The sequence below is a fragment of the Saccopteryx leptura genome, chromosome 1 (assembly GCF_036850995.1).
Source record: "Saccopteryx leptura isolate mSacLep1 chromosome 1, mSacLep1_pri_phased_curated, whole genome shotgun sequence".
Taxonomy (NCBI): Eukaryota; Metazoa; Chordata; class Mammalia; order Chiroptera; family Emballonuridae; genus Saccopteryx; species Saccopteryx leptura.
In genome coordinates this window covers 150,654,010-150,665,797 of record NC_089503.1, presented here as the reverse complement: position 1 = coordinate 150,665,797, position 11,788 = coordinate 150,654,010, and the positions used below count along the sequence as shown (strand labels likewise).

The window sequence follows — 11,788 nt, the reverse complement described above, 5'->3', positions numbered from 1 at the left end:
CATCTACCTGGGATACTGAGGACCCAGGTTTGAAACCCCGAGGTCGCCACCTTAGCTCAGACTCACCGGCTTGAGTGTGGGATCATAGACATAACCTCCTGGTTGCTGAACTGAGCAAGGGATCACTGGTTTGGCTGGAGCCACCTTCCTTCCCCATGTCAAGGCACATATGAGAAGCAGTCAATGAACAACTAAGAGTTGATGCTTCTCTTCTCTCTTTCTCTCTCTCTCTCTCTCTCCTCTCTCTCACTCTAAAAAAATGCTGCACACAAACTGGAGAGAAGGGAGTCATAAAAATCATGAAGTCTGCTCCTTGATTGTGGTTTAAGCAAAGAACACCAGTGCACTATGCGAGCAGCCACTCTACCTGACCCTCCGACAGCACTGGTCACATGGTCGTCCTCTGCTCAGAGGAAGCAGGTTCTATGCCAATCACTCTATACATGCCTCATCACTTTCAGGACCAACATTCTAGTCAGTTCTTGGCTACCCTGTCATTTTATCACCAACCCCTCTAGATTACTCACAATGTGCCGACCATTTTCATAGCTATGTATTTCGCTCCATGACACATGTCACCACTGGTCACTCTCCCTGAACATCTCTCTTTCTAAGAGACCGCAGTCTCCTCAATCACTCGCTAACTCTCTGGGTCTTCTACCTCCAATCTTTTTGAGTGGTCCTCTTCTACTTATCCCTGACAAGTCCCCACCATTTAGCTTCAAGTTTCCCTGACATTTCTCAACCCTCTTGGCTGTGTATAATAGTTAAGTATCTTCCAACAAACAATTGAATGAACCAATAGGTCAAGAAATAGTGCAATGAAGTCACTCATAAGGCCAGAAATGGTTGGTTTGGATAACCCCTTAGTTTATCTCACTTTCCAGGCAAGTCTCGAATTCCCTATACCAGTGGTTCTCCGAGTGTGGTCCCAGGACCAGCAGTACCTGCATCACCAGAGAACTTAATAAGACGGAGAATCACTGAGTCAGCTACTTGTGCTTTAGGAAGGCCTCTAGGTGACTCAGATGCATACTAAGCTTTGAGACCACTGCTCTATAACATGCTCCCCCTTTACAGCCAGACCTTTGTTGAATAACTAACATTAATGGATGGGAAATCAGAAATGATTGATTCTCTTCTAAATACCCATGTTCTGTTGAATTACATCTTTAAGTAAGCTCACTGTGGATCCTTTACCCCTAGAGGGCTCAGGGGACAGAAAAGGAATAAAATTGCTGTTCACACACAAAAAAAATGACAACCCAGTTCGCCTACCTCAGAAATAAACTTACACATTTTGCTACCACTGGTGATGTCCCCAGGGCCAGTGGGAGGAAAACTTCCTTTCTCTGTTGCCCTGGACAACCCTACTTGTCAGATTCATTAACTTCATAGTGTACTCGCTGAACTTTTAGTCACTTCATGTCCCAATAGGCAGGGCAGTCAGCCATCCAGAAGTTAGGGGGCCTCACAGATGAAAGGCCCCTCAGTAGCTGCTTTCTATTGGAAGCAGAAGCCTGTCACCTGCTCCATCCATCCATCCATCCATCCATCCGTCCATCCATCCATTTCTCTTCCCATTCATCCATCCATACATTCATTCCAGAAATATTTATTATATGGAATATATGCCAGCTTGCTTTCTCTTCAGTATCAAGTGAGGTTGGGCCTCAATGGAGACAATTGACCTTGGCATTTTCATTTGCTTCTCTAGTGTTTCCCAGAATTGTCCATTAGGGTTCAAGAAGAAAATCTCAGAGCTTGTATTTATATTTATTTCTTATCCTTTTAAGTGTTTCTAGTGTGAGTGTTTTACAATGAACACAATGTATTAAAACTATGCTATGTGCATAGTTTAAAATTGCATGCTCAAAATATTGTAATAAAAAATGTGTAGAATCCAAACATTTTGGAGACCACTGCTATGAAAAATGGAGCCAGAGGACCACAGAGCCAATTGGGATAAACGGTACTGGCACTTGGAGTGAAGGGCACAGAGGCCCCAGGGCATGAAGCCGGGCAGCTGGAAACCATGCCTGGCACTGAGAGCAGATGAGCCCAGGTCACACAGGTGGTCACTGCAGTGCCAGGAACAGGGGCGAACCCCTCCACGTCTCACTGTCCACACAACCCCACAGGGGCATCAGGACTGCGGCCCAGGCAGCAGACCCTTCAGTGACCTCCTCCCTGAGAGCATACCCTGAAGTCACTGCTCACGGGCGAAAGTGATGATTGTCAGTGCTTTCTGTTTCTATTTAATAAGGGTATTATTAATGTGCATAGATGTGACTTCTATCCCATTCATATCGTTTCTCCCATCTTAGGAAAACAAAGAAGATTTATTCAGGCAAATTGGATGTTTTCCCTAACACAAATATAGATTTTTTTTTCAGTGTTGTATCGATTCACTTAAAATGTTCTCATAACTTGCTCATCAGGCTGAGTGAACATGTGGTCTTCTGGTGTAGGGTGCTCTCGAGCGTCAGAGTCTATAGGCACCGAAAGGTGTGCCTGTCTCCAAAGCACAGCCGCTTTCCAACACCAACAGAACACTGGGACACAACTGTTAGGAGCGTCTAAGGCACAAGAAGACCAAAATGTAAAAGGCAAAGGAATAAATATTCTAGCCTCATGTTTTGACCCAAGACGCACATCTGCGGCAGAAAATTCAGTTGAGGAACTGACCCTTTAATATGCATAAACTACTTCTTAGCCATTAAATGAATCAGTTAAACAACTTTTAACAATTTAATGAAATCATAAGTGGACGCGGAGCAGCTATCTTGTTTTTTTTTTTTTTATTGAACAATCAGAAACTTGTCCTTTTAAAACAAATTCTAACAGCTTATTCAGTTTACATTCAAAAACCCTTCAACACACACGTTCGCAACTCTGTTGGCAAACTTTGAGAATAAAATATAGGTAAATATTGAAATAGTTCTTAAATAAGTCTTTCCTCCAAATAAAATACTTCTGCAAATATTTCCTACCAAAATCTAGTACAACAGTGCCGATTGTGCTCAGACCCTCCCAGTGTACTTACAAGTCTGCTTTGTCAACTAAGTTTAAAGGGGAAAAATACAAAAATGAACTGTTTTCAACCTGACACTTCCTGCTGAAAATAGACTCTTCTCCCAACCTCCTTAAAGGCAATTCTCTACTTTAAACCTCATTGAAGTTGCCGCACTTACTTTTAAATACATTCCCTCTGTTCACCATTTTTTCGACATTTTAAAGATCTAATCACTCAATTTTTCTAGGTTTCTCTTATGCTTGTCACTGTAATGTCACTATAATTATTAACAACAAATTTTCCATGCCTTGGATCTTTGAAATCACATGGAGTCACACCCTGATTCTAACCATTTTTAAAAAAAATAATAGCATGTTCATTTTCTTAAGAGGGCAATAAAGATAGAAGTGGAGGATGCCTCGTACTAACAATTGTCTACAAAAATATATAAATACCTCCACACCTCCCCCAAGTGGGCAACATACTTCCTAGCCCTCTCCACCTGAGCTGGCACTCTTGAAAACCATTTCTGCCCAGAGTCATCCTTTGGATACAGCAACCCACGAGCTACGAGAGCAGCCCTGTGGCGACCAGCCTCAACTCGAGGCTCCTCCTCACACTCCCACAGGCTTCTGACACTCCACTTCCTTCAGGGATAATTTTGCTTTGATTTTTCCCAAAGTGGAAAAAAAAGCACAATTAAATTCTATTGATGCTCTTATAACAAGGAAGACCTAAATATCATATTCTTCCCCACACTCCACCCCCAATTCTTGCTCAGAACTCTTCCTCCACCCACATCCCAATGTCAATGCACATCTGAGTCAAAGAGCCTTGGACTCATTGTGGGTTTCAGCTTTGGCTGGATTCCTCATGGGCTGACCTTGTCTACATTTACCTAAATTGCATCTTGAGTTTTTCAGGATCACTACAAATACAAATCTATATGCATTTAAATATTTAATAGATAACCTAAGTGTTCGGCCATGTGCATTTTATGGATTGTTAGTAGCCTATGGTTTTGGAGTGTTTTTTTGGTTTTGTTTTTTTTTTCTGGACCCACCCCAGAATCCTACTTGGTCTCCAAAAAATTATACGTCCGCATGCTATAATCTAAACAGTTCCTAAAATGTTGGCTGCGTGCTGGATGATGGTTAAAACAGTCTTCACTGGGGAAGCGCACCAGGGTCAGCGTGGACTTCGTCTCTTGGTTACCGGGGGCCGGGAAGCGCTCTCCTTCACAAGCTCCTGCCGCACAGCATTGCCATCCCCAGACGCTGCATCGTGCTCTGAGATAGAAAGGATACCAATTATGTCCAACTGTTTAGAACGCCAGAGTCAAGGGCAGTTTGCCTTGTGTTTGTACTACGACGGGTTTACCATGATATTGTGAATAGATTCGAGTCTGTGCTGACTGTATTCACCTGTTCCCTACCAATTAGCACTCCCCACCAAAGATAGCATCCCCTTGGATTGTTTCTCTTCATACACCCGACACTATCTGACACATGCATTTTTCTCTTTGCTTTATTATCTCACGCCAGCTTCATGAAGGCAGTGCCTGGAACATAGTAGGCACTTAGTAGATGCTATAGAGATAGATCTCTAAGTAAAATTGTTATGCCATCTGGCATGAAGAGGGACTGGCTTCTTAAAGTGGCCGCAGAAGGAAGGAGGCAGACCAAAGGGCGAGTTTCTATCATGATTAGTCTTGCTCTCCTAAGGAAAAAGTTTGCAACACTCGGAATTCTCTAAAAATGAAACTTTTCTGCTTCTAAGAGCCGCGAGGTGCATCTGCCACGGCAGCACACATCCTGAAATGGAATATGTGAGATTCGTGCAGCTAGACACAGACGAGTGTAAAGACATGAAACGTTCCAGATGGTACCACCCTCCCCTGCCCCCAAAAACATTGCTCATGACTTCCCAGTCTTGGAAAGTTGGAAAGCTCACTACCAGAGAGAGAGAGAGAGGGAGAGAGGGAGAGAACAAATGAAGAGAGGAAGCCAGGAGGCTCATTTGCCAAGCGTGTTGTAGCCAACAGATAGAAAGTCAGAAAAGAAAGCTCGTATCATCAAGGTCCGGAAGGGACCCTGGGAGGCCCCTATGCTGATGAGCCTTGCAGCCCTTCATAAACACTGGGCCCAAGCAGGTCTGTGCAGACAGATGATGTGAAGCCCAGGCAGGACTGTGGTCCCAACCCACGTCCTGTGAACCCCAGCACATGAACCCCGGAGAGTCCGACGCAGAATGCACAGCCAAACGCAGGGCTCCTGGAGGCCTCCCACCAGGCCTTTAGGGGAGGTCCACTCTCCACTCTGCACCTGACTAGGGCGCGCAAAGGTTACACGGCTGATCATCTTTTGTCACTCTTTTGGCTAAAGCAAGGACACACCTTCGGTCAGAAAACACTTTTTTTTTTTTTTCATAAATGTCTAATAAGAATCTTGACACCTAATTTGGGGAGAGAAATATTTTTTGTGTAGCCTGTAATGTCACTTCCAACCAGCAAAACGTCTGTTTCCAAGGCCTCGGTCTCTACAGAGGTGAAGATATTTGCGGAATCTGCGAGAAAACGAGGGAAAGAGGTGGCACAGGTCCCGGCCGGCCGCTGTGCGCAGAGCAGGAACAGAGGGGAGGCTGCAAGAGGCGCTCCCTGGCCACTGAGGTCCATTCCAGGGGAGCTCGTGTGGCCGCGCACACCCATCCCAGACACCACCCGAGATCCGTGAGGGCATCATTTCTCTCGTGGTGGAAAAAGTGTAGGTGCAACCTTAAACAAGTAAAAAAGGATATGACAGTTGTTTCTTCCTTTCTTTTCAGCCTTCAGTTTTAAGACAGCAAACTAAGATAAAAGAAGCTGCAGGCGTTTGCCGCTGTTAGCTATGCTGATGGGGGAGGGGGACCTGCAACACAGACATTCAAATCTTTCAAAAATCCCAGGTCTCAGGGCATAGCTCGGCGGTGCAGGCTCTGCAGGGACAGGAGTGATGCGGGTAACTGTTCTGGAGCTATATAGAGGTGGGGGCTGCTCTATGTTGTGAATATAGTAAGTGTCACTGAACTGTGCACTTTAAAATGGTTCATTTTCTGTTATGTAAATAGCAACCCAATTAAAAAAATTGTAGGTCTTAAAACTCAATCTTCCTCCTTTTTGCTTTTCAAGTTCTATAGAGACAACTCCTAAGGATTTATAATGTTCACACTGAGCTCAATTTCCTGATCAAATATTCACAGTTACTCGCAGATTTAAAAAAAGGGTTCTCATTTTAAATTAATGTTTAAAGGTGCAGCCATACTTAAAAATAATAACTCACTCAAGAAGCTCAGTATTTCCCATTTATCTTAATGTACTCAATTATACCCACACATAAGAAGAACACAGCACTGGGAAATCAGCGCATCTGCTAAATATTTCAAATCTCAATTCAGTTGAACTGCCAAGGACCAGAAAAAATAATTAAGTTAAATAAATTTGGACTGTCAAGTGTTTATATACAAGGGGAGAAAAAATGTGTTGTTTATTGCTCGTAGAAGTAAGTTGCTGCGGCCACACGTTGTTTTAAACGAGAGATGTCTCATTCAGTGACTCTTTCCTGGACTGGCCGTTGACTCAACAAGATAAAAAGGGGTGCAGAGTGCCATCTTCTAGGCTGTGCGTTCTCACAAACAGCTGTCTAAGGAATGCTCGGGTATCACTACAATTTTATTCAAAGGATTAGAGATAATTCCCAAATTTCAGTCACAGATACTATCTCTTTATCATCTCCAAAATCCATAAGAAAAACACATGGTTGGAATTATTCCATTTAAATGCTTCCATTTGGTTAAAAAGAAATGTTTTATATTTTCTATCTTGGCTCTCAAATCTTACCCAATAAATTCCTCAGCGTACAGTTTCTACGGGAAGTTGGGAGGAGAGAAGTGGCTTTGTCTAGTACGCATATAAAACAGATCACTGATGGATGTAAAGAACTTTCATATGTCTTAGTTGGGTTGTTATTTTATTACCATTTTTGTGAGGAGTTTTTTGGTAATTAATCTTATTTAGCCTTCAGAAAAACTGGGTAAATTTTAGGAGCATGATATAATCTTCAAATTTACTAATAAGATCTTAAAAAAAAAAAAAAAAAAAAAAGAATAGTAGTAACAACAAGCCAACTCAACACCACCCACTTCCCCCTTAGCAAAATAAAGGAAACAAAATCATTCAGACCAACATCTTAACCAATGCATTGATGATGTTTAAGTTAACCGACTGAACATGAGATTATCTCCCCCATGTTTACACCAAAATCAGTTCTCACCTGTGTGGGAAACAAGCCTGTTGGATGCCGTGGCTAGTGAATACTGGAAGAAGGAAAATTTCAGACACTTGCCGGTCACCCGGTCACAGATGCCCAGCGGACAGATGCAGGTCTCTTTGCAGTCCATCCCGAAGGTGCCGTAGGGGCAGTCTGCGGGCAGAAAGCAGGCTTAGAGAGGGTGCGGCTCCCTGTGTGTCCGCCTCCAACCTAACAGCCACAGGATGTGATCAAACCTCATATATCATGACTGTAAGATAAAACCCAATTCCCCCCCACCAAAAAAAAAAACGACTCTGAAAGTTGAAACCTGAAGTCACAAATGTGAAACCTAATGAACAAAGTAAACACACACAATAGAAACAAACTCAGAGACAGAAAACAGACTCTGACAGTGTCAGAGAGGAAGGGGCTGGGGCTGGGTGACACAGGTGAAGGGGTTAAACAAAGGAAAACAAAACAAAACACAGACACAGACATCAGTATGGTGATGGGGGCGGGGGGGGGAGGGGAAAGGGGAGCTAAAAGAGGGTGAAAGGGGTTAAATGGTGATCGGGGAGACTAGACTATGGGTACTGAATACAATATTCATATGTGTTATAGAATTGTACACTTGAAACCTATATAGTTTATTAATCAGTGTCACCCCAATAAATTCAATAATAATACATATATTTTTTAAATGTGAAATCACAGACGAAGACTAGAGGACACCTTGGACATTAAGTCTTGCTGTGACGTTTAGCTAGGGACAGCTACATGTACCCAATACCCTTGAACCAGTCTTAATCATATCTTCTGCTTAAACACCAGAAGATGGGTGTTCTCTTAAACACCTGTTCTCACAGGCTACCCTGTGACAGCTCACTGAAGGTGGGCGATGGAACAGACACAGGCCTCAGCTCCTCAACAGGTTAAAACAGGGGGTACTGTCTTTGAATCCAATGTCTTCACAGGCAGTTTACTCTCTCCAATGTATAGGAAAGAGCTTCCAACTAGCCAGAGGGCTGTCATCCTGGCTTTCCATGAAAAATCAACTTTCAGTCTGCCCCAACAGTATCAAGTTTATTGTCGAAATGTCAGCACAATTGACCTAACTCCCCTGGGTGCTGAGACACTTCACTCACTGCACCCTCTGTGAAGCTAAGAGGCAATACACGAAATGAACAAGCTGAGAATTTACTTATATACCCACCTAAATCTGAAAGCTTTTAGAGCTTCAATGATCTCCTACTTAGACAAAAGCACACAAAATTGAGAAAAAGAAGACAAATCCGTGAATTAAACGTGTGTGGTTTTTATGAGACAGATGGCATCTAAACACTGCCAAGCATAGTAGAGGGAGAATATTTATTTTCTTGGCATGTGACTGTCCTTGTAAAGGTACAATCACATGTGGGTAGAGAAACAAGGTGGGGAGCAGTTGAGACTTTTATAACCTGTTATTCCATAGACTGATCAAGAGAGATATAAATAAAACATATTTTTGAAAGAGATGTAGGCTTACTCTTTACAGCACCCATTGGACGGCAGAGGAGCCTGGTTTTAAGCACTGGTCCCTCTGCTGGGAAGAGGGTTCCTTCGAGAGGATGCTGAGGAACCCGCTTGCAGGAAAGCACTCAGGACTGGGATTTGGCTGTGTCTCCAAGTGATGCCAGAAACTGAAATGTTAGCCAGACTCTCAGTGATGCTTCTATTGTATCCCCTGGGTAGATGTGGTAGACGTTCAATAAATAGGTGTTCGGTAGCTGATTGTTACCTGGGCAAACACAATGCCAGACACACAGCTATTTAGAAAACATCTGATATGCAGCTGATGTGGAGAGCTCTCCTGAGAATTTTCTGTAACGGGGCTGAAGGTGGGAGTTTGCCGATAGCAAAATAGAATGCCTCTTTCTACCAGTGCTGAGGTTCATGCAAGCTGCTCACCGTCTCCAGCAGGGAGGTGAATGTGCCAACCAGACGGGCTGGCAGTCTAAAGGATGCCAGGAAGAGCAACCCAAAATATCTTTTGGAAACACCTCTTGCTCATCGCTACCTCGGTCCTTCAGTGGAATACGAGAGTGCTGAGGACTCTGGGTGCCTTAACATCTTGTGTCTCTGCCCATGTGCAATGGTTCATTGACAATCACGTTTACAGAGAAGTTTTATGCCAAGAGAAAAAGCAATCTGCTGCATATACTTGCCGAATCCTAAGTATGATTGTGCTAACCGCTTCCTCCCCAATTTCCTTATGTGAAGTACTGTGTTCTTGGCTGATAAGCCCTGTAATTTACAGAAAATGCAGACCCTAGACAGCTAAAAGAAATGGTTGTGAATGCTCACCAAAGAAAAGCTTTACTTGTTGTTCTCCCCTTTCCTGGTTATAAACAAAAATAAATGAAGCAAAAAATAAATAAATTCTCCTCGTAGTTCTAGATTGTGCTTTCTAACCTGGAGTATGTTTTGTGGATTAAAAGGTGATGAATTTGTAAAATATTTGTCAAAAAGGTAGAATTAATGAGTTAGCTCTTACTGTGTGATTATCAGTCAGAAAAGCATGCAAGTGTATTAAATACATAAAATATAAGAATTATTTATATTGAATGAGGTGAAATGAGGTTTCTTTCACACTTAAGGGTGCCCTCTTCCAAGAATGTGAGTCGTTCTGACGGATGACTTAAGCCCCCCTTGCTTCACAAAGTACATCAGTGCTGACAAGAAATATTTGGTCTTGAGAGACGCTCTCCACCCTGTGGACCCTTTAAAAATCAAAGAGTTGCCAAATCCCAAGGCTTAGACAGCATTCCCAGAGGTTATCTAGGGCTGACCTCTGTGATCACTGCTTGCAGGGGAGAGAGAGCCTAACCCTCCCCATAAAGACTACCTGTCAAGTTTCTGAAGTTTCCCAGAAAAGAAGGCAGCACAGTCCTCCTTTGCAAACTTTTCTGTGAAATCTTCCAAACACCATGAGAGAAATGCTGCCTTTCCCTCTGTGCCTTGCCGCCCACGGGGGGGGGGGGGGTGGTGTCAGCTGCTATCTGCTGAGGCATCCTCTGTCTCCCTGTGACAACACCTGCGGGGGCCTTGTCCCTAATCCACCTGCATCTCCCCCTCTGGTCATTGGGAGAGGCTCCTCACCTCCTCCCCTGGCTCACTACAACCTGCCATGTGCCCCGGGGGGGGGCAGGGAGAAGCCAGGGTCCTGCTTTACCTTTGCAGATACCATACTCGTCCCCGAAATCATCCTCATCGCTGTAGAACTGACACCTCAGCCCTGGGCCACACTTGACGCCATCCATGCCCGAAACGGTGCGGTAGCAGATCTCGCCCCGGCCGGCCGCACACACCCGGCAGCAGCCGCAGTCGTCCAGCACGGTCCTCCTGCAGCGCACACTGTTGCACGCAGCGCTGTTACAGCGCTCGGGGCAGTCCACCGCATACTTGCTGCTGCTCCAGGTGGTGGCCAGGTGCGCAGGGACCAGGAGCGTGGCCAGCAGCAGCAGGCTGGTCGGCATGGTCCCCTGTGGGTTGGTCGGCTGCGGCTGGTCTTTACCGGTGGGCAGCCGCCGTCCAAAGTGGTAGCCAAGCCCTGGCCCTGACACGTGGGTGAGTTTTATACGCAGGTCTGCCCGCAGGCCACCCCGTGTCTGTCCGTCACCGGTTTTCTCCCAGCCAGCGGCAGCTCCGTCCCCTGCCAGGCCTTCTTGTTAGTTTACGAAATCCAGGATGAAGGGCTAGATCCGCACGCCGCTGCCATCCAGGAATTGAAAATCCCACGCTGATGTCATCTGTTATGTTTAGATGGTTTTGTTTTGCACGAGGAGTGAAAAACTCACATCCGTCTCACGAGCTCAAGGACGTCTGTCTGCGAAGGAGGGGACCAAGGGGGTCGACAGCCCTCCTCCCAGGACCAGGATTGTTCTGACAGGCATCTCCCTGGGCTGCAGCTTTGTCTCCGAGGCTCTGTGGCCGGAGGAAAATGATAGCGCCATGAATCATCAGCACCAAAGAAGCTCCTTTGAAAAAGTAAATAAACATTTGGTATTTCCCCTCAATAAATAGCTATGAGATCACTCGGGGAAAAAAAGAAAGGGTTATATTGTGCCTTTTCAATACCTAGAAGGAAGAAAATATTTTGAAAGGGACTTCTTTTTTTTTTTTAAGACCCTCTCTTCCTTCCTCCCACCCCTTTCCTCAAATGTTCTTTCTAAAAACAATGCATATCACACACATCTGAGTTTATCGTGTGTGTAACTGTGTTTCTAGTACAAGGTGGCGTTGCCGCCGAGAGCTTCCCTTTGGGACCACAAAAGAGGTAAGATGTGGCAGACCCTGTTTCTGGGTTTCGCCACCCTGGAAAAACTTATCAGTTAGACTTCTGCTGACCCAAAACTCCCTGGGGAGAAGGCTCATCCATCACTGCATCGTCGCTTGTCCAATGACGGAGCCCCCTGGAGACCTTCCCCTCACCTCCTGGCGTTGATCA

The 11,788-nt window shown here is 44.7% G+C and overlaps 1 protein-coding gene across 1 annotated transcript; it reads right to left on the bottom strand.

The window, feature by feature from the left end:
* Positions 1-2,813: 2,813 nt before the first annotated feature.
* Positions 2,814-11,185, bottom strand: ESM1 (endothelial cell specific molecule 1). The gene is made up of 3 exons (XM_066360843.1): positions 10,514-11,185; positions 7,324-7,473; positions 2,814-4,305 (listed from the first exon to the last, which is right to left on the bottom strand). The coding sequence occupies exons 1-3, from the start codon at positions 10,815-10,817 to the stop codon at positions 4,205-4,207; spliced, it is 555 nt and encodes a 184-aa protein (XP_066216940.1). The 5' UTR covers positions 10,818-11,185; the 3' UTR covers positions 2,814-4,204.
* Positions 11,186-11,788: the final 603 nt, after the last annotated feature.